This window comes from Mauremys reevesii, linkage group 14 (genome assembly GCF_016161935.1).
Source record: "Mauremys reevesii isolate NIE-2019 linkage group 14, ASM1616193v1, whole genome shotgun sequence".
Classification (NCBI taxonomy): domain Eukaryota; kingdom Metazoa; phylum Chordata; order Testudines; family Geoemydidae; genus Mauremys; species Mauremys reevesii.
The window spans coordinates 2,059,411-2,087,399 of NC_052636.1; the positions used below are offsets into that span (position 1 = coordinate 2,059,411).

The window sequence follows — 27,989 nt, forward strand, 5'->3', positions numbered from 1 at the left end:
AGCACTGGAATAAATTGTCTAGGGAGGTTGTGAAATATCAATCACTGGAGATTTTTAAGAGCAGGTTGGATAAGACACCTCTTAGGGATGGTCTAGATCAGTGGTCCCCAACCTTTTTCTGGCCAGTCGCACATTCATGTTTTCAGAAGAGCGTGGCGGGCGCCAACGATTTTTCAAGGCTTATTTTGTATTTGTACATTAAATAATACAAGAAACATCATATTTAATATAACATAATATATGAATCCAGAGAGAAGCTGGAGAGAAGCTGCGAGGACAGAGAACACTGGCGTCTGCAGTCTGCAGCCCCGGAGTTCTCTGTCCCCGACAGGCGCGGGGCTGCGGCTTCTCTCTGGCTTACAACAAGGCCCCGCGCCTGCCAGGGACTGAGAACACCGGCGCCTGCAGCCCTGGAGTTCTCTGTCCCCGGCAGGTGCTGGGCCGCGGCTTCTCTCCCCTGCTGGGCACTAGGCGGGTGCACATAAATGCCATGGCGCCCGCGGGCACCACATTGGGGACCACTGGTCTAGCTAATACTCACTCCTGCCAGGAGTGCAGGGGACTGGGCTAGACAACCTCGTGAGGTCCCTTCCAGTCCTGTGAATCTATGCTTGTGCTGTTCTTTTGTAGTCACCCATAGCAATTTGTCCATGATTCAAATTTTTGTAGGATTCCTTTTTATTGTCTGGTTGTTAAAGAGCGCGTAATGGAGCCGTATTCGCAGCTTACTGTTCTTTCTGTCTTTCCTTCGCATTGTGATCGTTTGCTGTTGCTCCTTTAGTCCTGTCTCTGAGTCGCCTGAGCTTTATTCTCCTTAGAATTTTATTCCCATGGGACATCGCTGTGATGGATTTGGGCCCTTTGGGGTGTTGCCTGATGTGCTGCGGTGCCACTGAGGCAGCCTGTTCTGCCAGCCTGGGTGCCCTTTACCTGGCCGGGTTAGGCTCACAAGCCTCTTCCAGCCAAGCACGCGGCAGAGCCACGCCCAGCTGCACAGAGAGACAGATCCGCTCTGGAAAGATTCAGCCTTAGGGTCCTGCCCCAACACTCTGGTGCCCGCTCCCTGTAAGGGGGACAGACCCAAAGGTTTTATGAAATTCGCCCCCTCCCTCACCATGGAGGGAGATATGCACAACTTCTCCCCCCACCCCCGGTGAGAAATTACATAGACTGGGTTATATTATAAACAAGAAAGAAATTTATTAACTACAAAAGGTGAATTTTAAGTGAATGTAAGATAACAGACAGAACAAAGCAGAATATACAAGTTAAGCTCAATCTACTTAATAAACAGGTTACACAATGTAATTTTTTTACCCTAAATGTTATTTGAGGCAGGTTGCAAAGTTTCTGTGGTTCAGAGTTCCAGTTACGTTTCTGTTCAGACTGGACCCCTGTCTCAGTCTGGAATCCCCCCTGGCTTTGGCTTCAGGTGGCTTTAGCAGTCTTTCTTCTTGGGCAGACATGCCATGGAGAAAAGGAGTCTCGTTTGCCTTCCTCCCCACCCTTAAATAGGATTTACAGAAGGCGGGAGTCTTTGTTTCCCAAACTTGACCCCCACACCCCCCCTTCCCTTCCCATGGAAAGTTACAAGAAGTCCCAGGTAATGTTGAGTATCAGGTGACTCGGTCGTGTCACAGTGTCCATGAGTCAGTGGCAGTATGGAGCCTTTTCACAGTCCATTGTCCTGTCCTCCCGCCGGGTTAGTCAGAATCAACCCTGAAATGCCCGTCCCCCTGGTTACTACGTCCATCTCCTGAAGCAAACAGGTGTCCCCAACACATTCCAAGAGCTCATTGGACACTTTGTGTTTGTTTAACTTCCCAGACACCTGTTAGAAAAGGAATTCAAAATCCCCTGTCCTACCCCCCCCCCATACTAATTGTGCTTTGAATATTTCTGTTGTTTGCATGACAGAGTTGAGAACAGCCGTCTGCGGGGAAAGAGCCGGGGGGAACTGTGATGTGACGTGACTGTCCTGTTCTGACACGTTCCCTTCTTGCCCTGACAGGCTGCAGTGTCACATCCCATCCTTCCAGGGAGCAGGGAAGGGAAATGGCTGCCGTGGGGCCAGCTCAGGTAGGGATTATCGGGGAGTTGCTGGTGGGCCCCTGTTGGCAGGAGAAGGGCAGTAAAGACATAGGAGGTGGGTGCTTCTGGGGTGGTCAGGAGCTGGGAGGGGGCAGGAAATACCCAGGGTGGAGAAAGGGAGGGGGACAGAGCGTGACAAACCTGGTGGGATTAGTTTACAGTGGGGCCTAGATTCTAGCAACAGACCCATGGGATTTGTGGGTGGAAATTCCCTAATTGGTCATCCCCCCTGGACTGGGCTGCGGAAACGTACCAGCCTCCAATACTGGAGTCTGAACCTACTAGCCAGAGGACAACCCCCAGTGAGGCCCGGGGAAGACACCCCATCCCTTCCCATCCAAGTGCTGGCAGTGGGGAGGGTGTTGGGATTCCTGCCAGGGGGCCTGTCCCTGGGCCCTGCTGGGGGGCTCCATCTCCTGTATCCGCTTCTGGCAGATAGGTGAGTGTTGAATGTGAAGACCCCTCCCATCTCTGTCTGCTAGAAGGGGCAAGGGGCTCTCTCTTTTTCTCCCCTCCCCCGATGCCTCCTGGCTGCTCTGATGGGGAGGGGGTGGGATCCTGCCTGCCTCCCAGAGCTTCCATGTGATTGGCCCTCTCCCCTGTGACCGGTGGGGTTGTCACTGGGCAGCAGGTGCAGAGTGGGGGGCTCTTGCTCTTTCAGGGGCCGGTGACCTTCGAGGAGGTGGCTGTGTATTTCAGCAGGGAAGAGTGGGCTCTGCTGGACCCCGCTCAGAGAGCCCTCTACAGGGATGTCATGCAGGAGAACTACGAGAACGTGGCCTCGCTGGGTAAGGATTCCCGTCCCCTCGGTTCTTGGAAGGGGAAATGAAGAGTTAAGGTTCACAAGGCACCCTCAGCGTTGCCCTGTTTCAGCGACACCCCGACAGGCCAGTGACCCATAGACCAGCGCTTGTCCCTCCCCGCTACAGAACACTTTGGGAGCAGAGCACAGGTGCAGGACAGCGCAAACGCTGACACAGTCTCTTTGCTAAGGCAAAACTTGGGGATAAATCCGATGTAGGGAACAGAAGCGGCCTCCCCTGGCCTGCGCTCAGACACTGAGCCTACTGCACACAATCCATCTCAGACTTTCATAATGTCACCACCTCTTTACCCTTCCAATATGGATTCCTTCTGAGTCCTTGCCTCCACTTACCCTTCACTGAGCCCCGGGGACCCCACGCACGTATGGCACCAGCCTGCTGACAATCCTTGTGGCACGAACACACCCTTGTGCGCCTTTATTGACGCTGCCTACACCACTCCGCGCTGAAATGAGGAATACCTGCTCCTTCCAGTTTCATGTGCACCTCTCTCCGTGTCACAGCTCTGCCAAGCTCGTCCCTCCACTGTTCATGTAAAGCTACAGCCGGCACAGTGCACGCTGCTGGAGTGCCTGCGAATAAATGCTGGTGTTCACGTCGGAGGGACACAACACACAATGGCATGTGCTTAGTCCTTCCTTTTGTCAATCAATACATTTTAAGGCCGGGGAGACTATTAGGTTATCTAGTCTGACCTCCTGTGTAATACGGGCCAAGAGAGGTTGTGGAATCCTGGTCACTGGAGGTTTTGAAGAAGAGGTTAAACTGATGGTCTGTGTATAGTTGGTCCTGCCTCGGGGCTGGAGGATGGACTGACACCTTGAGGTCCTTTTAACCCGTGTGTTTCTGTGATTTTATATATACACACCTGCCCCTGGAAATTTCCACTGCTTGCATCCGAAGAAGTGAGTGTTCACCCACGAAAGCTCATGCTACAAAACATCTGTTAGTCTATAAGGTGCCACAGGATTCTTTGCTGCTTCTGTGATTTTATGATTCATGATCCTAGCCCTTCACTTTGACCTTGTCTCCCTCTGGAGAATGGGGGCTTTATTTAGTAGGTTTTTTTTAATGAAAAATTTGCATGGGTCAGCTTCCCTCTCAATGTGCTTTGTTAGTCACTGGGTGTGAAGGAGTGAATTCCTCTCCTGGGATGGGGATGTAATTCCTGTTGAAGTAGCATAGGCCTGTCTCCATTTACATGGAAACACGCTCGAGAACTGTCCATGTATGAATGCAGCACACTGGACAATGCAAAGCCTCTCTTGTGTGGCTGCTGGCTGCAGCACCCCAGAAGAGACGGTGTTTATGAGGAGTCTGAAATCATTGAGACTCGCCGAGGTGCCATCATGACACAAAGGGGTGCTGCCTCCAGAATGGCCTATCTCAGAGTGGTGGAGCTGTGGGGATCACCCTTCCAAACAGCAGAGACTCGGAAGTAGCACATATTGGGATGTCTGCGCTGCCTCTGGGAGAGACCCTCCCAGCCTGGGTCCCCAGCCTGGCCTTGGCGGGCTGTATGTAAATGCGACTATGTTGTAGATTGGGCTGGAGCTCAGTCTCTTAAGCCTGAGCTGCAGCGTCTACACCAGCGGTATGTGTACCCCTGGGTTACGCAGAGGCCTTCCAGAGTTGCTACGGAAAAATCACTAGCCAAGTCAGTACAGAGTAAAATTTCATACAGTGACTTGTTTATACTGATCTATATAATATACACTAAAATGTAAGTACAATATTTATATTCCAATTATTTAGTTTATAATGATATGGTAAAAAAATGAGCAAGGCAGCAATTCATGGTGTGCGGTGACACTTTTGTATTTTGTCTGATTTTGTAAGCAAGTCGTTTTTAAATGAGGGGTAACTTGGAGGTACGCAAGACAAATCAGACCCCTGAAAGGGGCACAGTAGTGTGGAAAGCCACTGGTCTACACAGCTATTTTTAACGTGCTAGCACCCACAGTGGAGCACCCATAGGGAGACACATCTCAGAGAACCCTTGTTACTGCACAAATTGAGTAACTTCTTCTTTTGCGTGTTACCTGATCTCACTGGTTTTCTTTCCCCTGAGCAGAGTTCCCAGTTTCCAAACCCGATGTCATCTCCCAGCTGGAACGAGGGGAAGAGCTGTGGGCCCCAGATCTCCAGGGCTCAGAGGAAAGAGAGATCCAGAGAGGCAGCTGCATGGGTGAGGGATCATTAAACCTACTCAGTGCTTGAAGGAAACAGCTGGGATTCCCAGCAAAGACCTTTGTGGGTTCAGGGTGGTCCTCAGCAGGTGTCCTATCCTCAGAGCAGATACTGTTCATGGCTTCTTACCCATCCTAACTCCTGGCAGTAGTTCCCTCCCCAGAGTCCCTTCTCCCTGAGTGTTTGGATGGGAACTGGATGCAGAATTGATCCCCTCCTCTCTCCCGTTTGGGGAAATTCAGTCCCTGGTTTTTCTCCATCTCCAGCTATTCTCTTGGTTTGTTCCCCCCCATTTCCCTTCTGGTTTCTGAGGTTTTTCTTTCTCTATCCCAGCAGGTGAGGGGATGGTCAGAGAGACCATGGAGCAGAAGCCTCAGCAGGAAGAGGAGCAAGTGAAAGCACGTGGGGCATTGTTGCAAAGAAGCAAAGGGAGTGTGTCCAGGAGTTGTGAGCAGCGCAAAGGCTCTCAGTGGCAGCACAGGCCAGAGAAGCGGCAGGGAAACCAACCAGCGCAGAAAGTTGGAATATCTGTTAATTATCGGGAAACTCACAAAGGCCTCAAGGAAGCCACGGCCCAGCAGAGAATCCTGACGGGAGAGAGAAATAACACGGGCTTTGAGTGTGGGAAAAAGTTCAGGAGGCGCTCACGTCATCAGAGAATCCACACCGGAGTGAGACCCTATGGATGCTGCGAGTGCGGGAAAACCTTCACTGAGCGCTCAACCCTTATTCGCCATCAGAGGATCCACACAGGGGAGAAACCCCATGAATGCTGTGAGTGCGGGAAAACCTTCGCTCAGCGCTCACACCTTATTTGCCATCAGAGGATGCACACAGGGGAGAAACCCTATGGATGCTGTGAGTGCGGGAAAACCTTCACTCGGAGCTCAGGCCTTATTCGCCATCAGAGGATCCACACAGGGGAGAAACCCTATGGATGCTGCGAGTGCGGGAAAACCTTCACTGAGCGCTCGCACCTTATTTGCCATCAGAGAATCCACAAAGGGCAGCGCCCCTATGGATGCTGCGAGTGCGGGAAAACCTTCACTCAGCATTCAAATCTCATTGCACATCAGAGGAGTCACACAAGGGAGAAACCCTATAAATGCTATGAGTGTGGGAAAACCTTCTCTTGGCACTCAGCCCTTATAAAACATTGGAGGATCCACACAGGTGAGAAACCCTACAAATGCCATGAGTGTGGGAAAACCTTCATTGACAGCTCACACCTTACTTGCCATCAGAGAATCCACACAGGGGAGAAACCCTATGGATGCTGCGAGTGCGGGAAAACCTTCGCTCGGAAATCTGGCCTTACTACACATCAGAGGATCCACACAGGGGAGAAACCCTATGAATGCCGGGAGTGCGGGAAAACCTTCCATCACAGCTTTTCTCTTATGTATCACCAGAGAAGCTGCAAGGGAGATAAACACCATGAAAATCCTGTCTAGGACTCAGAAAAGATTCCCCCCCCTTTCCCTAATTCCAAAGTAGTGAACTTTAAGGCAGGGGGCTGGACTCGATGACCTTTCAAGGTCCCTTCCAGTTCTAGGAGATTGGTATATCTCCAATTATTAAATTATTATTAAGCTTTTTGCCCTGGAGACAGTCTGCTCAGAGAGAGGAGGCTCCCCCAGAGTCCTGCCTGGCTTCATAGGGAGCAGTTCCAGAGCATCACCCGGGGACTCCGTGATACCACTAGAATTTATCTTCTCCACTTTCTACAGTTCCACCGCTCAATGTGTCCTATCATTCAGGGTTCTCAGCCCTCTGTTTGTGGATTACAATTTGTTTTCTTTGCTCCTAAACAGTAATTTAGGGCCTGAGATGAAAGTGTCAGAGACCTGGATGGACCTCAAATACAGTGAGATCATTTGGAATTGAAATCCCAGTTTCCAGTGGTTGGCAAAGCCAGTTGTAGGAGTTTACCTACTGAGATGGGATTGTTTGCAGGTGGGGAGGCTGGCTGGTTGGTTTTGTTTTGTTTTTTCCATTACCACGATACTAGAACTTGTGTAAATGTATGACTTGATACTAATGAGGGAAGGAGGTTTGAACGGCTCAGGAGAATGCAATGGGAGAGTCTCTTGTCCTGATTCTGAGTCGCCATATTTAACCTGCTCTGGAATTTCTAGTTCTATGAAACTGGCTGTATCTTGTGTGACGTGGGTTTTTCCTCTTGAGGGACATTGGGTCACATAAGCAGATATTAATTTTATTTGCCAAACTGTGGCTCAGGTTTATTGGGGACTTTGAGAAAATGCCTATTTACTGAAATAGTCATTTCTTATTTTGTGTTTGCTTTTTCTCTGCTCCCTCCATGACAACATGGAGAAACTTCCAATTCAGTTCAGTCACCAGGAGAGACCACTCCAAGGTCTTGGACATGCTACCAACTGTTGTTAAATCTCCAGTCGGAAATGGGGTGGGGGCTAGTTCACCAAGTCGTGCAACTAATTGAAGTGACTGCACACAATGACACTGCTGCTCAATTGTTTTAGGTCAGTATTGTGTCTGATGATCCGTGGAGAGAATTGCACAGTAAGTAACTAAGAACTGGGCAAAAGGCCCATGGATTTGTTTCACAAGGCGGTTGTGAAAGAGGCTTTTGTGCCAGGGAGGAGGATGTAACCCTTAACCTTCTACAGAGGGGAAACAAACACGGTTGCGGCGGAACAGTCACAGCAGGTGAAGGATCTAAATCCACACTGTATAGAGGTCAAGCATAGGAGTTTATTACACACAGCGCTGGCGGAGTGTCACCTGGCTTATTAGGCTCAGAGACACTGTTAGTCAGTTGATTACAATAGAATATATGGATTTTCCATGGGCGGGGGAAAGTGACGGGGTAGGCAATTCCACACCCCGGGATAGGTTTTGCAGCAAGACAAGATAGCACATTAGCCAATGGTTAACAGGTTACATAATGTCTCCGCCCATGGTCTCAAGCTAGCAAGTTAACATTTAATTAATACTTTGATGAAATGTTAGTATAAAATATATATGTTGAATTCTGATTTGGGGTCCATAGGAACGGAGCAACTCCTTTGATTGTCCAACAGGTACATTCCTAGGGGTTAAAGCAAAGAAACAGTGAAAATATATGACAATACAGATTGTCCCCTTTGTGTTTTAAGGCAGGGCATTGGTCCCTGGGAAGGGAGGTGGAAGGCTGCCATATCTTATACTGACATGTGCCAATTTTCATAAACTTAAGGTTGGATTTGTGGGAAGAACATTCCCTACAGAAGAGACTGACACAATAGGGACAGAGATCCTTTTTTTCAATTTGCAACTTTGACTAAGACACAATTCTTTAGTTCTTAGCTCCAGCACCTGGCAATTTGCTGACCAGGCCTATTTTAGCAAAACATGATGATCTGTTCACCCCAGCTTTCTCTTAGCTAATCACTATTTGGAATTTAGGCCTCTGGTCTCCAGACCAAACTCTGGACTTTGGGTCTGGAAAAGAGCTGGCACAATCCATGTACCAGGTCGTTATATAAAATGCACATGGATTTTAACCCTTCACCAGGGAACAGTACAGAAAATTGTAACCTACATATAAAGCTGAGTTCTTCAGTATCTCAGTCCAGCTTATCATGCGGGCAGCCTACTCTAAGGAGTAAGGATGTATCAGGACAGGCTGGTAGGGTTTTTTTTTAAAATAAAAATGTGCGATGGTGAACTGTGCATTCTAGCAACTCTAACTCCAATGCACGTTTGTCTAACAGTGCCCCTTCATCTCTGTGATAACGGATAGAAAGATGCGTTTCTCCATGTGTCCTGTCTCAGCAGCTTTTTGGGGACAGGCTACTCACATGTACCATGCTGGAGGGGAGCGATCCCAGGATCTTTGCAGGTACCCTCTTGCCCCAGGTCTGCATTGCGATGTCACAGCAGGGGCCAGGCGCTGAGCCGATGGTGGGATTGAGGAGAAGGAGGTGAGGGAGGGAGGGTGTCTTTGCCTCCATGGCTGATTGGCCTTTGGAGGTGGCGGGGGAGATGGAGGGTCTTGTGCTTTCTCCCCCCGCGGAGGGAGGAGCCAGAACCTCGGAGCTGCCAGGGCAGGGTGAGAAGCACAAGCTGGGACCTGCCCTCAGTATGTGCCCCAGCGAGTGTCAGAGGGAGCGTCGGTGAGCGGTGCTGCCAGGGGAGCAGCCAAACTCCCAGGGAGGGGGACGGGTGACCCCTGCCGGGACTGGGGACAGTAGGTTACGGGGGCTCCCTCAGCTATTCCCCCCCACTCAGCTTTGCTTCCCCTCCCTGGTTTCTGTGCCTCAGTTTCCTCCTCTGAAACCACTTCAGCCCTTGCTCCCCTCCCCCAGGCCCTCCCCCCTCCCCTAGATCAAGCCCCCTAACCCCTCCCCCGGGGGCATGTGCCCCCCATCCCAAATCCCCTCATCTCCCTGTATCCCCTTCACCCCTCCCACCCCAGCTCCTCCTCATCCCTCACCTGCCCCCTCCTCCTCCCAAATCCCCTCATCTCCCCATATCCCCTTCACCCTCCTGCTCCAGCTCCTCCCCCATCCCTCCCAAATCCCCTCCGCTCCCCATATCCCCTTCACCCCTCCTGCTCCAGCTCCTCCCCCATCCCTCCCAAATCCCCTCATCTCCCCATATCCCCCTCAGCCCTCCCGCCCCAGCTCCTCCTCGTCCTCCCAAATCCCCTCATCTCCCTGTATCCCCCTCAGCCCTCCCGCCCCAGCTCCTCCTCATCCCTCCCAAATCCCCTCATCTCCCTGTATCCCCGTCATCCCTCCCGCCCCAGCTCCTCCTCATCCCTCACCTGCCCCCTCCTCCTCCTCCTCCCAAATCCCCTCATCTCCCCGTATCCCCTTCACCCCTCCTGCCCCAGCTCCTCCTCATCCCTCACCCCTCCTGCCCCAGCTCCTCCTCATCCCTCACCTGCCCCCTCCTCCTCCTCCTCCCAAATCCCCTCATCTCCCCATATCCCCTTCACCCCTCCTGCTCCAGCTCCTCCTAATCCCTCACCTGCCCCCCTCCTCCCAAATCCCCTCATCTCCCCGTATCCCCTTCACCCCTCCTGCCCCAGCTCCTCCTCATCCCTCACCTGCCCCCCACCTCCACCCAAATCCCCTCATCTCCCCCTATCCCCTTCACCCCTCCTGCCCCAGCTCCTCACCTGCCCCCTCCTCCTCCTTCCAAATCCCCTCATCTCCCTGTATCCCCGTCATCCCTCCTGCCCCAGCTCCTCACCTGCCCTCCACCCTCCTTCCAAATCCCCTCATCTCCCCGTATCCCCCTCACCTCTCCCGCCCCAGCTTCTCCTCATCCCTCACCTGCCCCCCTCCTCCCAAATCCCCTTATCTCCCTGTATCCCCTTCATGAGCATGATTGGGGTGTGATTCAGGTGTAATGGGGGTGTGAAGGGGTGTGATTTGGGGGTGATGTAGTGTGATTGGAGTGCGATTTGAGTGTGACGGGGCATGAATGGGGTATGATTGAGGGTGATGGGGTGTGATTCGGGTGTGAAAGTGTGTGATTGGGTGAGAAGGGGTTTAATTGGGGTGTGATTGGGGTGTGACGGGGTATGATTTGGGAGTGATTCATGTGAGGGGGTGTGATTGGGGTGATGGGGAGTGATTGTGGTGTGAATGGGTGTGAGGGGGTGTCATTGGGGTGATGCGGTGTGAATGGGGTGTGATCCCCCATGTCCCCACTTCACCCCCCCCTCCGTTACCATGGGCCCAGCTGAGGCCCGCCCGGGGGGGAGGGGGAGCGAGGGGTCGCGCCGCAGGGGCTTGTGGGAGACGTGCTGCCACCGCGGCGCCATGGGAGTGGGCGGGGCTTTCGGGCTGACAGCTCCTGTGCGGGGCCGGAAACGGGAGTGGCGGGAAGAGGAAGTGACGTCACCAACCAGTATAAAAACCGTGAAGTGCTCGCGGCCCCCAACCTCCTCTGTGACCAGGGGCTTCTCAGCCCCCCCCCCGGGTCCTGGGCCTCGAGCCCCCCACTTCTCCTCCCTCCCCCCCCACGAACCCCTCGGCCCCCGTCTCCTTCCTCCCTCCACCCCGGTCATGGGCTCCTCAGCCCCCTGGGCTCCTCAGCCCCCTCTCCCTCTAACCCCCACGGGCCCCTCGGCCCCCAAACTTCCTCCAACTCCTCCCAGTCATGGGCTCCTCGCCCCCTTCTCCTCCCTCCAACCCCCAGCCCATCTCTCCACCCATTGGGCTCCTCAGCCTCATTTTCGCCCCCCTCCAGTCCCCGAACCCACCCCAATCGGCCCCCTCATCCCTACTCTTCTCCCATCCATTCCTCTTTCCGGGGGCCCCTCAGCCCCCATTTCTCTCCAACACCCACCCAGCTCACCCCAACCTGCACCCCAGCGCATCCCCCCTCCCGTAGGGACTGCTCAGCTCCCCCCTCAGCCCCCTTTTCTCCTCCCTCGAACCCGCCTCAATCTCCACCCCCAGTCCCTCGCTCCATCTATGGGGCCCCTGAGTGCCTCTCTCTCCTTCCTCCCCAACCCCCTCCCCCAGTCCACTTCAACCATCTCCCCTCAACCCTGGGACCCCCATCATCTCCTTCAGTGCATTCCAGCCTGCCCCAAAGTGGGACCCATTCAACCTCCTCCATCCTGCTCCAGCGTCCCCAGGCTTGCCAGCTCTCCGCTCACCCCACCCAACCTGCCCCCTGCACGTGCACTCATGGCCCAGCCGTCGTTCAGTCTGCACGTTCCCTCGGGCGACTGATAGATTTTATCATATTGTTTAGTCCAGGGGTCGGCAACCTTTCAGAAGTGCTGTGCTGAGTCGTCATTTATTCACTCTCATTGAAGGTTTCGCGTGCCGGTCAGACATTTTAACGTTTTAAGAAGGTCTCTTTCTATCAGTCTCTATGATATAACTAAACCATTCTATGTAAAGTAAACAAGGTTTTCAAAATGTTTAAGAAGCGTCATTTAAAATTAAATTAAAATGCAGATCTTACGCCGCCGCCAGCCTGCTCAGCTCGCTGCCAGCCTGGGGTTCTGTTCACCTAGGCCGGCAGCAGGCTGGGCCTGCGGCCAGGACCCCAGACCTGGTGGGGGGGGGGGTTCAGGGGTCAGGGCTGGGGTGGAGGGGTGTTGGCCAGAAGGCTGGGTGTCTGTGGGGGGGTCAGGGCAGAGATATGGGGGGTGCAGGGCAGAAGGCTGAGTGAGTCGGGGGGGTCAGGGCAGAGATATGGGGGGTGTTGGGCAGAAGGCTGGGTGTGTGTGTGGGGGGTCAGGGCAGAGATATGGGGGGTGCAGGGCAGAGGGCTGAGTGAGTGGGGGGGTCAGGGCAGAGGGCTGGGGTGCTTGGCTCATGGGGGTGCTCCCAGCCCCCTGCCCTGAGGGGCTCAGGGCAGGGAGCTGGAAGGGATATGCCCTGTTCCACCCCCTTCCCCAAGGCTCCGTCCCTACATCTCTCTGTCTCCTCCAGGAGCTGTGTGCACTCTGCCGCGCTTCCCCCTCCCCATTGCTAGGGCCATCAGCTGATTGGTGCAGGGAAGGAGAGGGGGGCGGGGCAGGAAAGCACCACCCTGGGGGAAGAAGTGGGTTAGGGTTATGACTCGTAATAACAGGCAATTTGTTCACCCCATTTGCAGTTACTATGTAACTTTTTGTTTGTTTACCACTTTGTTTTTTCCTTGCCTTCGCATTGTTTGCTGCCATTTGTTTTAAGTTTTAGCTGTGTGTTGGTTAAACAGTTTAGCAAGGTGATGCACCTTGTATATGTTGTATAGCAAATAATACAACAGTACAATGATGATAATACAGTTGTTTTTACACAGTAACCAAGTTGAATTTAAATGGCAGTTTATCCTGGTCCAGCTAGTGGTTTTTAGCTGATTGTTAACTTAATTGTCCATATATGGTAGGTAGAGGTGTATTTGATCAGTCTCTTATTTATAAAGCACTTCATTTTTCTTTTCTTGATGCTTTGGGGGTTTCTTCACTGTATACCGATATCTGTTGGTTTCTTCAGGGTGTGATATTTTCTAGTGGCTTTGGTCTGTGGGATGCAACTTAAACTTTTTACTATGTTAACTAACAAGTTTGTTTTTCCTTTTTTGTTTTCAGTAACCCAAACTTAGTTTGTTTACAATGTAGTAAGTTAAACTGTGTATTAAGAACAATGTAATAGGGACCGAGTCTTTTATAACACAAGCTGTACTTTTGCACTTGTTGTCTAGACATTCATTTTCATTTGAGGTGCATTACTAATATTTCATAGTAAATGTGTAATGCTTAACGGCTAAAATAAATGCTCACAACCTTCCATGAGAAGATGTCGCTTTCACTTGCTGAACACTTGGTTTCAGGAAAAGAGTTAGTAACATCATTTTAACAAGCTTTGTAGAGTTAATTTGCTTGTGATACCAACTTCACTTTTGTTAACTGTTTAGAAGCACAAACTTTAACCACCACTGCTTCCCATTAACATACCATAACAAAAGAAAAGTGTATCAAATTAAACCAACTATAAAATTAAACCAAAATAAATTTTAAATACAGATTCATGCAAATACTTCGAGGGTATTAATCTTAGATGCTTTGTGTTTGGGATTCAAAAGTGGAAACCTGTTGAAAACGTAGAGACCTGTTGACGTTTGGTTAGCTTTATTCATACATTTTTTGCTATCACATTCTTACAGCTATATTTAAAAGTACAAACAAGTTTATAAAAAGCCCAGCAAGAAATTAAGGTCAAGATAATATTAACAAAATGTCAATGTTGAGGTTTCCCCTTATCTTTTTTCTTTGAATAACAATAAAACATACTTAAAAAACAAAACTGTTTTCAAAAGGAGAATCCTTTTTGTTTGCAATTGCATTATTTGTTGAGGCATAAATATATGTGCATATATTTGTAACTGAAACCTTTTTGAACTTTGCACAAAAAATTGGTGTTAATAATACTATGATTATACTCCAACCATGATTTTAAAATAGTGTGGTACCACATATATGTATATTTTTAAAAAGGGGATTAAATTGACTTTTGTTGCAACAAAATAAAAATAATGAAAAATAGTCATGTGACACACAACATACAACACACATGACATACAGGACAAACTTACAATTAAAAACAATTGGCGCCAGCATTCTATTCATAACTATACAAAATTAAGTAAATAAAAATGGTTAAACATTTGAATAAACAAGTTATTACCTTACTTAAAACTTGTAATATAAATTGATATTAATATATGGCAAATTTATTGTATTGATTTGGTAGCAAGGAATTTTGCATTACTTTATATTTAACATTTTAAAACTCTGCTATATTAGTGCGTGGTTAGGATTAGAAGCAGAGTCTGCATTTCTGTTGCTTGCCAACTGTATCTTCAAGAAAGGTAGGAATAATTCCAGCTGCTGCATTTCTGAGGGGTTAAAATAATTAATTCACTGGATTTATTTAAAGTAAAGGTTTTACCTTGTTTTCTTTTTGTTTCTGGTTTTGTTCTTTTTTCAATTGCTTCATCCTTTGGAGGTTTTCTGTAAAAACTACAACTTTTAACTTTTAAAACCAAGAGCTGAAGTGAGGAGAAGCGGGGGAAGGGGGGGTGGAGAGCAACCTAGGAAGGTAGCGAGACCTGAGCCGAGAGAGATTAACACCATCAAGGTACTTGAAAGTACGGGCAGCAGCAGCGCGTTTAGCAAACTGAGGAGGCATATAAAGGAAAAAACGTAACCGGTATGTACACACATTTGAGAAAGGTGGTTATATTTTTAGATATGAGTGTGGTTCTGTGGATCAAAGCATTTGGGAACTTGCACAGTAGGGAACCACACCCCTGGTTTTTATCCTGGCTTTGGGAGGAGAGTGGGGGTAGTTACCTGCTCTTGTAAAACTTGAATTTGTTACCCCAGTGTATGTTGCTTTTGTGTGCGTGCCAGGTGCATGGCGGGAGTGCCCTTTTTTTGCTGCAGTTAATTGTTTTTGGGCAACTCCATGTGTTGATGCGTCAATTCTAGGTGGTAACCCACTTAATTTTGGGTATTTTACTGTGGAATTCTTTTTTATTCACTCCCCTGCGATGGAGTCGCAGCTCCTGTCTCCTAATGTTGTGCTCTGTGAACTGTTCCATATTTTCCTTCATCTGATTTACCAGTTCAGTGAGAGTATTGTGTGCTACTCTTTCCTGCCGTTCACTTACTTGTCCCGTTCTGACAGGCACCAGCTTCGGTCTCAGTTTAACCGGAACCTGGCTTTTATCGTAAGGTGGTGGTTGCAATGCACTGGACCCCGTTTCACCTTTTAATTTTGCTAGGTTCCCCTTTTTCCATTTCTGTCCCCATTCTTCAGGCACAGAGGAGCTACCTGAAGCCTTCTCTTCACCACCAGTATTTATAACAGGGGACGGCACACGTATTTTTTTGTAGGTTCCTTGCAGCTGTTTGCAATGTTTTATTTTCCTGCTATGTTTGCTCGAGCCTATTGTGAGTCTGGGCCACCTGTTGCCCTGCTAAAAGAGCTTGGGCTTTTCAGTGCTCGACTGCCCGGGTTACCTCTTCTACGTTCCCTGTTTTTTCCATTACCTGTCGGGCCAGTATGGTGGCGTGCTGTTGGAGCCATCTATCCGCCATAGACATTAGTTGCTAAATTCTTGATTTTTTTTCCCTTTTATTATTATTTTTAGAGCCTCGGTTTCTACCGTTGCTCTTGGCAAGGTTCCTTCCCCACTCTGAACTTAAGGGTACTGATGTGGGGACCTGCATGAGAACCCCTAAGCTTAATTACCAGCTTAGATTTGGTTCCTGCCACCACCCAAATTGTTAATGAGTCATTTGGGAAACTCTGTCTACCTCCCTGCCAGAATATCTCCCAAATACTATACTCCCTTCCCTGGGTGGCCTTGAGAGACTCCTCCACCAATTCCCTGGTGAACACCGATCCAAACCCTTGGATCTTAAAACAAGGAGAAATTAACTACTCCCCCTCCTTTCCCCCCACCAGTTCCTGGTGAGTTGAGATCCAACTCCCTTGGGTCTTAAAACAAGGAAAAATCAATCAGGTTATTAAAAAGAAGGCTTTTAATTAAAGAAAGAAAGGTAAAAAATCATCTCTGTAAACTCAGGATGGAAAATAACTTTACAGGGTAATCAGATTCATAGAGCCCAGAGGAACCCCCTCTAGCCTTAGGTTCAAAGTTACAGCAAACAGAAGTAAACCCTCTTAGCGAAAGGAACATTTACAAGGTGAGAAAACAAAGATAAAACTAACACGCCTTGCCTGGCTGTTACTTACAAGTTTTTGAAATATGAGAGACTGGATCAGAAGGATTTGGAGCGCATGGATTGATGTCTGGTCCCTCTTAGTCCCAAGACCGAACAACCCCAAAACAAAGAGCACAAACCAAAGCTTTCCCCCCACCAAGATTTGAAAGTAACTTGTCCCCTTATTGGTCCTTTGGGTCAGGTGTCAGCCAGGTTACCTGAGCTTCGTAACACTTTACAGGTAAAAGGATTTTGGAGTCTCTGGGCAGGAGGGATTTTATAGTATTGTACACAGGAGGGCTGTTACCCTTCCCTTCATAGTTATGACAGCTCTACATATGCCAGTCCATATTTCCCCACTTTATTTTTTAAATTCATATGGACCCCCTTCCTGGCAATCCAGAGAGTCCAGAAGTTATCAAACTCTGTGGGGATTGAAGGGAGGGAAAAAGGGGGTTCCCTAGCTTGTGGTTTTCTGCCATGTTAGATTGCGATTCCTACAGTGGACAGCTGGCTTACCAGATCAGCGGTCGGGGTCACCAATGTTGTCAGTAGCTACCGGTGTGGTGCTCTGCTCTTGTTCGATGATAACAACAGTCGGCTGCGTGCGTGTTCCCTCTGTGTGCTGCCTCGGCTCTGCAGATCGCTGACACAGCAGATCCTGAGAGAACCCCCAATGACCACAGACTCTAGTAAGGTACGAAGGAACCCGAGCCAGGTTTATTGTCAAACGAAGCACAGTAATCGTTCCCCGTAGACTCTACAAGACGTACTACGAATTTGTGCCCCCTGGCAATGGACCGGCTCAGTCAGTGGCCGGACTTTCCACTGCCCCCTAGGCCAGAGAAAGCTGCGCACTCTGGGACCTACTTTGATACAGTTACAGGACAGATCGCTCATCCCTCCTGACGTATTGAGGTACAGCCCCTTGACTCATTAGGGTGCTGTCTCCCCCTGTGATTATGTTGTTTTAAACAAGCAGATCTATCCATCATGCTGTCCTTTGACCCTGTCTTTAAGATGGAGCGGCCTGTGCCTTGTTATCTCTGTGGAGTGTCCTGATGTCATCTTGGCACAAGTTCCTCTTATTAGCACTAACATGTGGATGCACCTGCTTCTAACAACCCACTTCTCGTCAACTTCTGTAAGCGGGGCCTGCCTCTGGCTCACAGCCCAGCTCTTGCTTAGCAATGCCTGGAAGTACTTTGGTTCAGGCTTCAGGCCTCAAATTGGGCCTCTGACACAAGAGTTTGTTTCTGGGCCTCATCTTACTACACCCTACAGGGCAGCCCCCACCCCCATATATCCCAGACAGTCATTCATACGACTAAGCCACTGATGCGTGGCCCCCAAATTGCCTGCTGAGCTTGTCCATCGATCAGCCCCATGGACTCTCTCTCTCCTTTCCTCTCCTTGTGCTGTCTCCCTTCATAGGACACGGGCGAGGTGCTAGGTGTGCATCCCCTCAGGTTAGGTCTCAGAACCCATGGAGAAGTAGGGGCAGAGAAAAATCATGAGGGGCGCAGTGGTTGCTAAAGTGGAGAGATGACGGTCTGTGTTCACTTGGTCTCTGTTCATCAAGTTGGGCTGAGGTAGATGGGGTGGGAGAGGGAGGCAGGGATGAGAGCAAGATTTCACACACGAATAGAACGTGTGGCTCATGCATTGGTTTTGCAGACGCGCTTCCAGAGGAAGTGTCCAGGAGCCGCAGCCCGAGGAGAAGCTGGCAGAAGTGGACCTGATCAGCCTGGACATCCTCCTAAGCAGACGTGAACAGTCCTCAGCTTTCTGCCTCCTGCATAACTGGCTGTGAGTAAGCGGTGAGTGCTTGGAATTCCTTATCTGTACTCGCTGTAGTATTGTTCACAGGCCGTGCTTATAAGAACATAAGAATGGCCATAATGGGTCAGACCAAATGTCCATCTAGCCCAGTATTCTGTCTATCAACAGTGGCCAATGCCGGGTGCCCCAGAGGGAGTGAACCTAACAGGCAATGATCAAGTGATCTCTCTCCTGCCATCCATCTCCACCCTCTGACAAACAGAGGCTAGGGACACCATTCTTACCCATCCTGGCTAATAGCCATTTATGGACTTAACCTCCATGAATTTATCCAGTTCCCTATTAAACGCTGTTATAGTCCTAGCCTTCAGAACCTCCTCAGGTAAGGAGTTCCACAAGCTGACTGTGCGCTGCGTGAAGAAGAACTTCCTTTTATTTGTTTTAAACCTGCTGCCCATTCATTTCATTTGGTGACCCCTAGTTCTTGTATTATGGGAATAAGTAAATATCTTTTCCTTATCCATTTTGTCCACGTCACTCATGATTTTATATACCTCTATCATGTCCCCCCTTAGTCTCCTCTTTTCCAAGCTGAAGAGTCCTAGTCTCTTTAATGTTTCCTCATATGGGACCCTCTCCAAACCCCTAATCATTTTAGTTGCCCTTTTCTGAATCTTTTCTAGTGCCAGTATATATTTTTTGAGATGAGGAGACTACATATGTATGCAGTATTGGCGATGTGAGCGTACCATCAATTTATATAAGGGCAATAATATATTCTCAACCTTATTCTCTATTCCCTTTTTAATGATTCCTAACATCCTGTTTACTTTTTTGACCGCTTCTGCACACTGCGTGGACATCTTCAGAGAACAATCCACGATGACTCCAAGATCTTTTTCCTGACTTGTTGTAGCTAAATTAGCCCCCATCATATTGTATGTATAGTTGGGGTTATTTTTTTCCAATGTGCATTACTTTACATTTATCCACATTGAATTTCATTTGCCATTTTGTTGTCCAATCACTTAGTTTTGTGAGAGGAAGGTGCTCATTTTATTTTCTTTTCCTCCTCCTCTCACCCCGCTGGGTCTCAAATGAGTCTCCTGTACTTGTGCAATGAAAATCAAGTGAGAGCAATGGGACCTCGAATTATTGATGCCACGAAAAAGCCGTCCCACTGGGACCAGAACAGCGGCCACTGTCAATGAGATAAGTGTCTGGTTTGGTGATTGCTCTGCTCACGGCCCACCTTGTTCCTGGTAGGGATGCCCCATTTGCTGGGGCTGGGTTTGTAAGAAAATGTTTTTGACTAGCTGTGGTTATGAGGGAGACAAGATCCCAAGTTTCAGTGGCTGCTCAGTTCTCTGGCCAGTAGCGGTCTTCTGCAACAGAAGGTTGGATCCAGGAGGATGACTCCACGTGGCGAGTTGCTTGCCTTCCTCCCGTGTTTTTCACTCTCATTTTCTCTCTCTCTCTCTCTCTCTCTGTGTTCTCTACTATGTTGGCCAACACACCCCCCCTCTCTGTCTCTGCCTTTCCTTGTGCCATCTCCCTTCATGGGACACAGGCAGGCGTGCTAGGTGTGCATCCCCACATGTTAGGTCTTGGGACCTTGGGAGTAGTAGGAGGGGACAAAAACAATGCGGGGCAGCGGGTAATAAAGTGGAACAGTGACACTCAGTGTTGACTCGGTCTCTGTTCTTCGAGTGGGGCTGATGTACATGGGATGGAAGAGGGAGGCAGGGATGAGGGCAAGATTAAATGCACCAGTAGAGCTCTGTGTGGTGATGGGATTTACTTGACTTTATTAGTTTGCAGAGGGATCGTCCAGGAGCCCCAGCCAGAGGAGAAACTGGAAGAAGTGAACCTGAGCAGCCTGGACATCCTTATAAGCAGAGATGAAGAGTCCTCAGCTTTCTGCCTTCTCCATGACTGGCTGTGAGTGAACAATTATGGCCTCTATTCCTCATCCGTACCACTCTAGTTTTCTTCAGAGGCCGTGAGCCTCCTCGTTGGGCACGGGGCTCTGTGGGATTACGAGCAGGGGAAGGGACAACAGTTTCCTCTGCACAGTGACTGTCTTGGATGCAGGTGCAACAGGCTGCTTAACATATGAACGTAAGAATGGCCAGACTGGGTCAGACCAAAGGTCCATCTAGCCCAGTATCCTGTCTCCTTCTGGGGCACCTGACATTAGTCACTGTCAGTAATGAACAGAACAGGGAATTACCAAGTGATCTATCCACTGTCGCCCATTCCCAGCTCCTGGCAAACAGGCCAGGGACACCATCCCTGCTCAACCTGACTCATAGCCGTTGACGGACTGATCCTCCATGACAGTAACTCTCCACTTAATGTCCTCTCGCTTAACATTGTTTCGATCTTGCATCCCTGCTCAATTACAGAACATGCTCCATTTAAGGTTGTGCAATGCTTCGCTATAACGGCGTTTGGCTGCCTGCTTTGTCCACAGTCGGCAGCCCCCCATCAGCTCTCCTATGCCCCCTCCAGCACTTCCTGCCTGCCAGCAGACCCCGTGGATCAGTGCCTTCCCCCACGGCCTCCTGCCTGTGGCAATCAGCTGGCTTGTGGCGTCCGGGGACAGGGAGTGAAGACTCGTTGTGCAGGCTCCCCCTCCCTCCCCTGCTTCCAAATGCCGCAAGCCAGCTGATGGCTGCGGGCAGGAGCGAGGACGCGGTGTATGAAGTAAAGGGGAAGGAGGGGGAGGAAGAGGCAGGTTAAGGGTGGGGGCTTGGGGGAAGAGGCGGCCAAGGGTTGAGGCCCCCGACCCTGGTGCTTGCAGGGAGGGGAAGCTGCTGCTGCTCCTGTGCAACATGCTTCTGCTAGCCTACAGCACCTTCAGCCTCCTTGCCCATCTCATTGTCGCCAGTGCCAGTGGGCTGTGCCCGTGTGGGGTAAGGCGGGGGCACTCCCCAACTATAGTACTGTCCTGTATGGCAAAAAATAATTCCCTGCAGCGTAACCCCCCATTTACATTCATTCTTATGGGGAAATTGGACTCGCTTAACATCGTTTCACTTAGTCGCATTTTTCGAGAACATAACGAGTACGTTAAGTGAGGAGTTGCTGTACCTAGTTCTTACTTGAACCCCATTATAGTCTTGGCTCTCACAGCATTCTCTGGCCAGGAGCTCCACAGGCTGAGTGTGCGTTGCGTGCTTTTTAATCGTATCTATAAAGGTGTAATGGGAGATGGGAGAAGAAGAACCTACACAACACTGCAGATTCTGATAAGTTCTGTTTTTCCCTCTTGTGTTGTGCTTAGTACCATGGAGAAAGAAGTGAAGGGTAAGAGCCCACCCCAATTGTGAGATGGAAGGCGCCCAAGAGCCGTAAGACAGCCAGCATTGTTGATTCCAGGCTATGCAGATGCCATGAAGCTGGGAGTGGAGCAGACGTCACCATCAGTGAGATAAGTGTCTGGTTTGGGGAGGACTCTGGTAACGGCCCACCTGCCTCCAGGCCAGGACTTGTCGTTAGCTGGGGCTGAGTTTGTAGGAAAAGGTTCCTGAATAGCTGTAGTTACGAGGGAGACAAGGTCTCTCTTTTCGGAGGCTGGTCATTTCTCTGTCCACAAGCAGTGTGTTCTCTGCAGCAGAAGGTTGGATCCAGGGGGATGATTCCAGCTGGTGAGTTTCTTGACTTCCTCCCACGTTTTTCTCTCTCTCTCCTCTAATGTGTTGGCCAACACACTCTGTCTCTCTCTCCCTGCCTCTACCTCTGTCTGTGTCTCTCTCTCTCTCTCTGTCCTTGCCTCTCCTTGTCCTGTCTCCGTTTGTAGGACATGGGTAGGTGTGGTAGCTGTGCGTCCCCACAGACTAGGTCTTGGGAGCGATGAACAAGTAGGAGGGGACCAAAATCACACAGGGTGGTGGGCGCTAGAGTGCAGCGGTGACTGTGGGTGTTGACGGAGTCTCTGCTCTAGTGGGGCTTGATGTGGATGGCGTGGGACAGGGAGGTAGGGATGAGGGCAAGATTTCGTGCACCAGTTGAATTTTGTGTAGTGATGGCTTTTTCTTGGGTTACTTCCTGCGTTTGCAGAGGAATCATCCAGGAGCAGCAGCCGGAGGAGAAATTGGCAGAAATGGACCTGAGCCACCTGGAAATCCTCCTAAGTGGAGATTAACAGTCCTCAGCTTTCTGCCTCCCACATAACTGCCTGTGAGTAAGAGGTCAGTGCTTGGAATTCGTCGTCTGTACTCGCTGCAATTTTCTTCACACTGTTTGCTTCCGCGTTGGCTATGGGGCTCTGTGTGATTAAGGCTCGAAGGAATCAGAGTCTCTAGATCTCTCCTGGCGTCTGCAGTCTGGGACTGTGGTGGGCCCGCTGTGCACCCCTGACTCTCGCCCCCCTTTGCCTCTGCTTGCTGGAAGCAACAAGCTACAAGAAGCAATAAGTTACAAGCCAAAAACATGCTTTTCCCCACAGGTGTGGTGTGTGTGACCAGTGTGTGCTGTGCAGAGTGACTGTTTAAGGTGTCATTCCAAGGGTTGCTTTCTACTTGTAGTCCTAAAGGTGTGATGGGATGAGGGTTCAGGGCAGAGCCTCACTGTGTGGGAGAGGTGAAAAGTAGAGCCTCCCCAACATTGCCCACTGAGATGGTAACTTACTTGTTTTTTCCCCTCGTGCTGGGTTTAGTACCAAGGGAAAAGAAGTCACGTGTCAGTGTCTACTGCCTTCATGTCATGGAAAGCGAGCGAGAGCGATGGGACCTCAAGAACTACTGATGCCAAGGAAAAGCTGTCCTACTGGGAGTGGAACAATCGCCACTCTCAATGAGCTAAGTGTCTGTTTTGGTGACTGCTCTGCTCATGGCCCTCCCTGCTCCTGGTAGGGACGCTCCATTTGCTGGGGCTGTATTTGTAAGAAAGTGTTTTTCACTAGCTGTGTTTATGAAGGAGACAAGGTCCCCATTTTCAGGGGCTGCTCAGTTCTCTGGCCAGTAGCAGTGTGTCCTCTGCATCAGAAGGTGAGATCCAGGGAGATGACTCCAGTAGACGAGTTGCTTGCCTTCCTCCCATGTTTCTCTCTCTGTCTGTCTCTTCTCTAGTATGTTGGCCAACACTCTCTTTCTCTCTGTCTCTGTCCTTGCCTCTCCTTATCCCGTCTCCCTTCATAGCACACGGGCAGGCGTGCTAGGTGTGCATCCCCACAGGCTAGGTCTCGGAAGCGATGAACAAGTAAGAGGGGATGAAAATCATGCAGGGCAGTGGGCGCTAGAGTGTCTGTGGATGTTGACTCAGTCTCTGTTCATGGAGTCGGGCGGATGTGGATGGGATGGGAGAGGGAGGCAGGGATGAGGGCAAGATTAAATGCACCAGTAGAGCTCTGTGTAGTGATGGTACTTACTTGACTTTATTAGTTTGAAGAGGAATCATCCAGGAGCCCTCGACGGGCAAGAATATGCAGAAGTGGACCTGAGCAGCCTGGACATCCTTCTAAGGAGACATGAATAGTCATCATCTTTCTGTCACAGCCTTCTGCATACCTGGCTGTGAGTAAATGGTCAGTGCTTTCAATTCCTCATCTGTACTCGCTGTAGTATCCTTCACAGGCCGTGTGCTTCGTCTTTGGGTACAGGGCTCTGTGGAATTCATGTCGGGGAGGGGCCAGATTGACTATGTCGGGCGCAAGGGCTGCTTTTTGGTTGTAATACTAAAGGTGTAATGCGAGATGGGTTGAGGGCAGAGCCGTGGGATACAGGAATTGTGAAATGAAGAGACTGCGACGTAGAGGGAGGTGCTAATTTTTTTTTCTTCTCCCCCTCCTCCCACCCCGCTGGGTGTCACATCAGAGTCTCCTGCATTCATGCAATGGAAATCAAGTGAGAGCAAGAGGACCTCGAGAATTATTAATGCCACAAAAAAGCCATCCCACGGGGAACACAACAGCCGCCACTCTCAATGAGATAAGTGTCTGTTTTGGTGATTGCTCTGCTTACGGTCCACCTTGCTCTTGGTAGAGATGTCCCGTTAGCTGGGGCTGTGTTTGTAAGAAACTGTTTTTGTCTAGCTGTGGTTATGAGGGAGACAAGGTCCCTATTTTCAGGGGGTGCTCAGTTCTCTGGCCAGGAGCGGTGTATCATCTGCAGCAGAAGGTTAGATCCAGGAGGATGACTCTAGGTGGCGAATTGCTTGCCTTCCTCCCGTGTTTCTCTCTCTCTCTCCTCCCTCTAGTATGTTGGCCAACACACTCTCTCTCCTTGCCTTTCCTTGTGCTATCTTCCTTCATAGCACACGGGCACGCGTACTAGGTGTGCACCCCACAGGCTGTGTTTCAGGAGCAATGAAGAAGTAGGAGGAGATGAAAATCATGTGAGGCAGTGGGTGCTAAAGTGAAGTAGTTACTGTTGGTGTTAACTCGGTCTCTGTTCATCGAGTGTTGCCGATGTAGATGGGATGGAAGAGGGAGACAGGGATGAGGGCAGGATTTCAAGCACCAGTAGAGCTTTGTGTAGTGATGGCTCATGCTTGGCTTTTGCAGCTGCGCTTGCAGAGGAATTGGTCCAGGAGTCCTAGACGGAGCAGAAACTGGAGGAGGTGGATCTGAGCAGCTTGGACATCCTTCTAAGGAGACATTCAGAATGCAGAAAGCTGAGGACTGTTCATAACTGGCTGTGAGTAAGAGGTCAGTGCTTTCAATTTCTTATCTGTACTCGGTATATTTTTCTTCTCAGGCCGTGGGCTTCCTCATTGGTGTTTTGGAGTTTGGTGGAGACAAGGCCCTGCACCCCCGGCTTCCTGCCATTCACGAAGACTCTCAGCCAGCCAGTAAAACAGAAGGCTTATTTAGATGACAGGAACACAGTCCAAGACAGGTCTTGCAGGTACAGATAACAGGACCCCCTCAGTTAGGTCCGTCTTGGGGGGGGGCCCCCAGGAGGCCAGAGCCCTGTCTGGGCTCCCCTCCATTTTCCCAGCCAGCTCCAATTGGAGACTCTCCAGCCCCTCCTCTCTGGCCTTTCTCCCTTTGCCGGGCCAGGAGGTCACCCTCACCTGATCTCTTTGTTCTCTGACACCTTCAGTTGGCCCCTTTGCAGAGGAGGGGCCCAGGCCGTTAGTTGCCAGGAGAGAGTGCCGGCCATTCTCTATGCAGACAGTATCATCGGGGCCCTCTAAGCTCTGCAAAAATCATACACCCTGATCCCCCACACCTAGATATTAAAAAAGGCGTAGGGGAAACTGAGGCACCCACACAGTATTTAGAGAAAACATTCAGAACATTCCCACTTGGTCACAGTTGGGTACGAGGCTCTTTGGGATTAAGGCTGGGGAAGGGACAGGAGTCTACTGAGCAAAGTGACTATTTTGGGTGCAGTTACAATGGGTCCCTTCTAGTTGCGGGTGTAAAGTAGTTGAGGGCGGAGCCATGGGACACAGGAGCTGTGAAATGAAGAGACTACTCGACATTGCAGACAGAGATGCTAATTTACTTTGTTCTCCTCCTCTGTGCTGGGTTTAGTGCCGAGGAAAAAGAAGTCACACGTTAGATTCTACTGCCCTCATGCGATGGAAAGCGAGCGAGAGGCATAAGACTGCGAGCAGTGTTCATGCCAGGCAAGAGTCGTTCATCTGGGAGCTGAGCAGACACCACTGTCACTGAGATAAGTGTCTGTTTTGCTGAGGGTTCTGCTTACGGCCCAGCTAACTGCTGGTACAGACACCCACTTAGCTAGGGCTGGGTTTGTAGGAAAAGGTTCCTGACTAGTGGTTATGAGGGAGACCAGGTCCCCATTTTCAGAGGCTGCTCAGTTCTCTGGCCAGGATCGGTGTGTCCTCCGCAGGAGAAGGTTAGATCCATGAGGATGACTCCAGGGGGTGAGTTGCTTGCCTTCCTCCTGTGTTTCTCTTTCTCTTCTCTACTCTACTCTGTGTTGGCCAACACACATCCTCTCTCTCTCCCTCTCCCCTTTCCTCTCCTCGTGCTGTCTCCCTTCATAGGACGCGGGCAGGAGTGCTAGATGTGTATCCCCACAGCCTAGGTCTCAGGAGCTATGAACAAATAGGAGGAGATGAAAATCATGCAGGGTATTGGGCGCTAGAGTGGAGCGGTGTCTGTGGATGTTGACTCAATCTCTGTTCATTGAGTCGAGTGGATGGGATTGGAGAGGGAGGCAGGGATGCGGGCAAGATTTCAAGCACCAATAGAGCTTTGTGTTGTGATGGCTCATGCTTGGCTTTTGTAGGTGCGCTTGCACAGGAATTGTTCTTCAGGAGCCCCAGCCCGGGGAGAAACTGGCAGAAGTGGACGTGAGCAGCCTGGACATCCTTCTGAAGAGACATGAACAGTCCTCAGCTTTCTCTCTCCTGCATAACTACACTTCACGACTTTTAGGGGCACGGCTAAAGCCCAAGATAAATGCAGGGTAGAGGCTGAGTACAGACGGCTGCGTCCCTTTAGGTGGGTTTGGTTTCTTATAAAAGTTTTCCTCCTTGTTGTGGGTGCAGGAGGAGAATTTCCCTATCTTCTAAGCTGCTGATCTTCCAGGACAGAGAGGAGCGGGTTCTTCTGAGCACTGGCCTGCAACCAGGAAGGTGAGTACAGATGCTGAGTTGGTCCTTCTTCCTGTGTCTGTCTTTCTGTCTGTCTGTCTCTCTCTCTCTCTAAGCTCTAATGTGTTGGCCAGTATGCTTGCGCGCGCTCTCTCTCTCCTTGTTGTCAAGTATCACAGGAGGAGCCGTGTTAGTCTGGATCTGTAAAAGCAGCAAAGAGTCCTGTGGCACCTTATAGACTAACAGACGTTTTGGAGCATGAGCTTTTGTGGGTAAATACCCACTTTGTCGGATGCATCTGACGAAGTGGGTATTGACCCACAAAAGCTCATGCTCCAAAACGTCTCTCCTTGTGCTGTCATCTTGCATAGAACATGGGCAGTGGTGCATGCTCACAGGCTTGGTCTGGAGAGCCTGCATCGCACTGAGGCATTGGGAGGGAGAAGAGAAGCATGATGGGTACTAGATCCTCCACTGGTAGTGGCCGGGGTGACTGTGGGAGTTGACTCTGACTCTGTTCATCAAGTGGGGTTGATGTAGAGTGGATGGGAGAGGGAGGGCGGTATCTCAGACACCAATAGAACTTTGCGCAGTGATGGCTCCTACTTGGGTTACATGCTGTGTTTGCAGAGGGATCGTCCAGGAGCCCGGACAGCGAAGAAACTGGAAGAAGTGAACCTGAGCAGCCTGGACATCCTTGTAAGCAGAGATGAAGAGTCCTCAGCTTTCTGCCTTCTCCATGACTGGCTGTGAGTGAACAATTATGGCCTCTATCCCTCATCCGTACCACTCTAGTTTTCCTCGGAAGCCATGAACCTCCTTGTTGGCCATGGGGCTCTGTGGGATTAAGACCAGGGGAAGGGACAATAGTCTCCTCTTCACAGTGACTCTCGGATGCAGGTGCAAGGTGCTGCTTAACATACAAACGTAAAAATAACAATACTGGGTCAGACGAAAGGTCTGTGTAGTCCAGTATCCTCCCTTCCGACAGTGGCTTCGGTCAGAGGGAATGAACAGAACAGGGAATCACCGAGTGATCCATCTCCTGTTCCCCATTCCCAGCTTCTGGCAAACAGAGGCTATGGACGCCATCCCTGCCCATCCTTACTAATAGCTGTTGATGGACCTCTCCTCCATGAATTTACATAGTTCTTTTTTGAACCCCATTAAGCTTAAGCTTGAGCTTGACAGCATTCTCTGGCGAGGAGTTCCACAGTTTGTGTGTGCATTGTGTGCTTTTTAATTGTATCTATAAAGGTGTAATGGGAGATGAGAGAAGAAGAACCTACACAACATTGCAGATTCCGATGATAACTTCTGTTTTTCTCTCTTGTGCTTAGTACCACAGACAGAGAAGTCAAGGGTAAGAG

At 50.0% G+C, this 27,989-nt stretch overlaps 2 protein-coding genes across 2 annotated transcripts in view; both read left to right on the plus strand.

Moving 5' to 3' along the window:
* Positions 1-6,606, plus strand: part of LOC120381398 (zinc finger protein 436-like) — a 35,994-nt gene extending 29,388 nt beyond the window's left edge. The window contains exons 3-5 of the mRNA XM_039499590.1: positions 2,678-2,879; positions 4,990-5,103; positions 5,439-6,606. Of these exons, the coding sequence (XP_039355524.1) occupies positions 2,678-2,879; positions 4,990-5,103; positions 5,439-6,559 (1,437 nt within the window). The 3' untranslated portion in view covers positions 6,560-6,606. The remainder of the gene's footprint in view (positions 1-2,677; positions 2,880-4,989; positions 5,104-5,438) is intronic.
* LOC120381427 (zinc finger protein 883-like) overlaps positions 1-27,989 on the plus strand; it is a 244,231-nt gene that overhangs the window by 98,655 nt on the left and 117,587 nt on the right. The window lies entirely within an intron of this gene.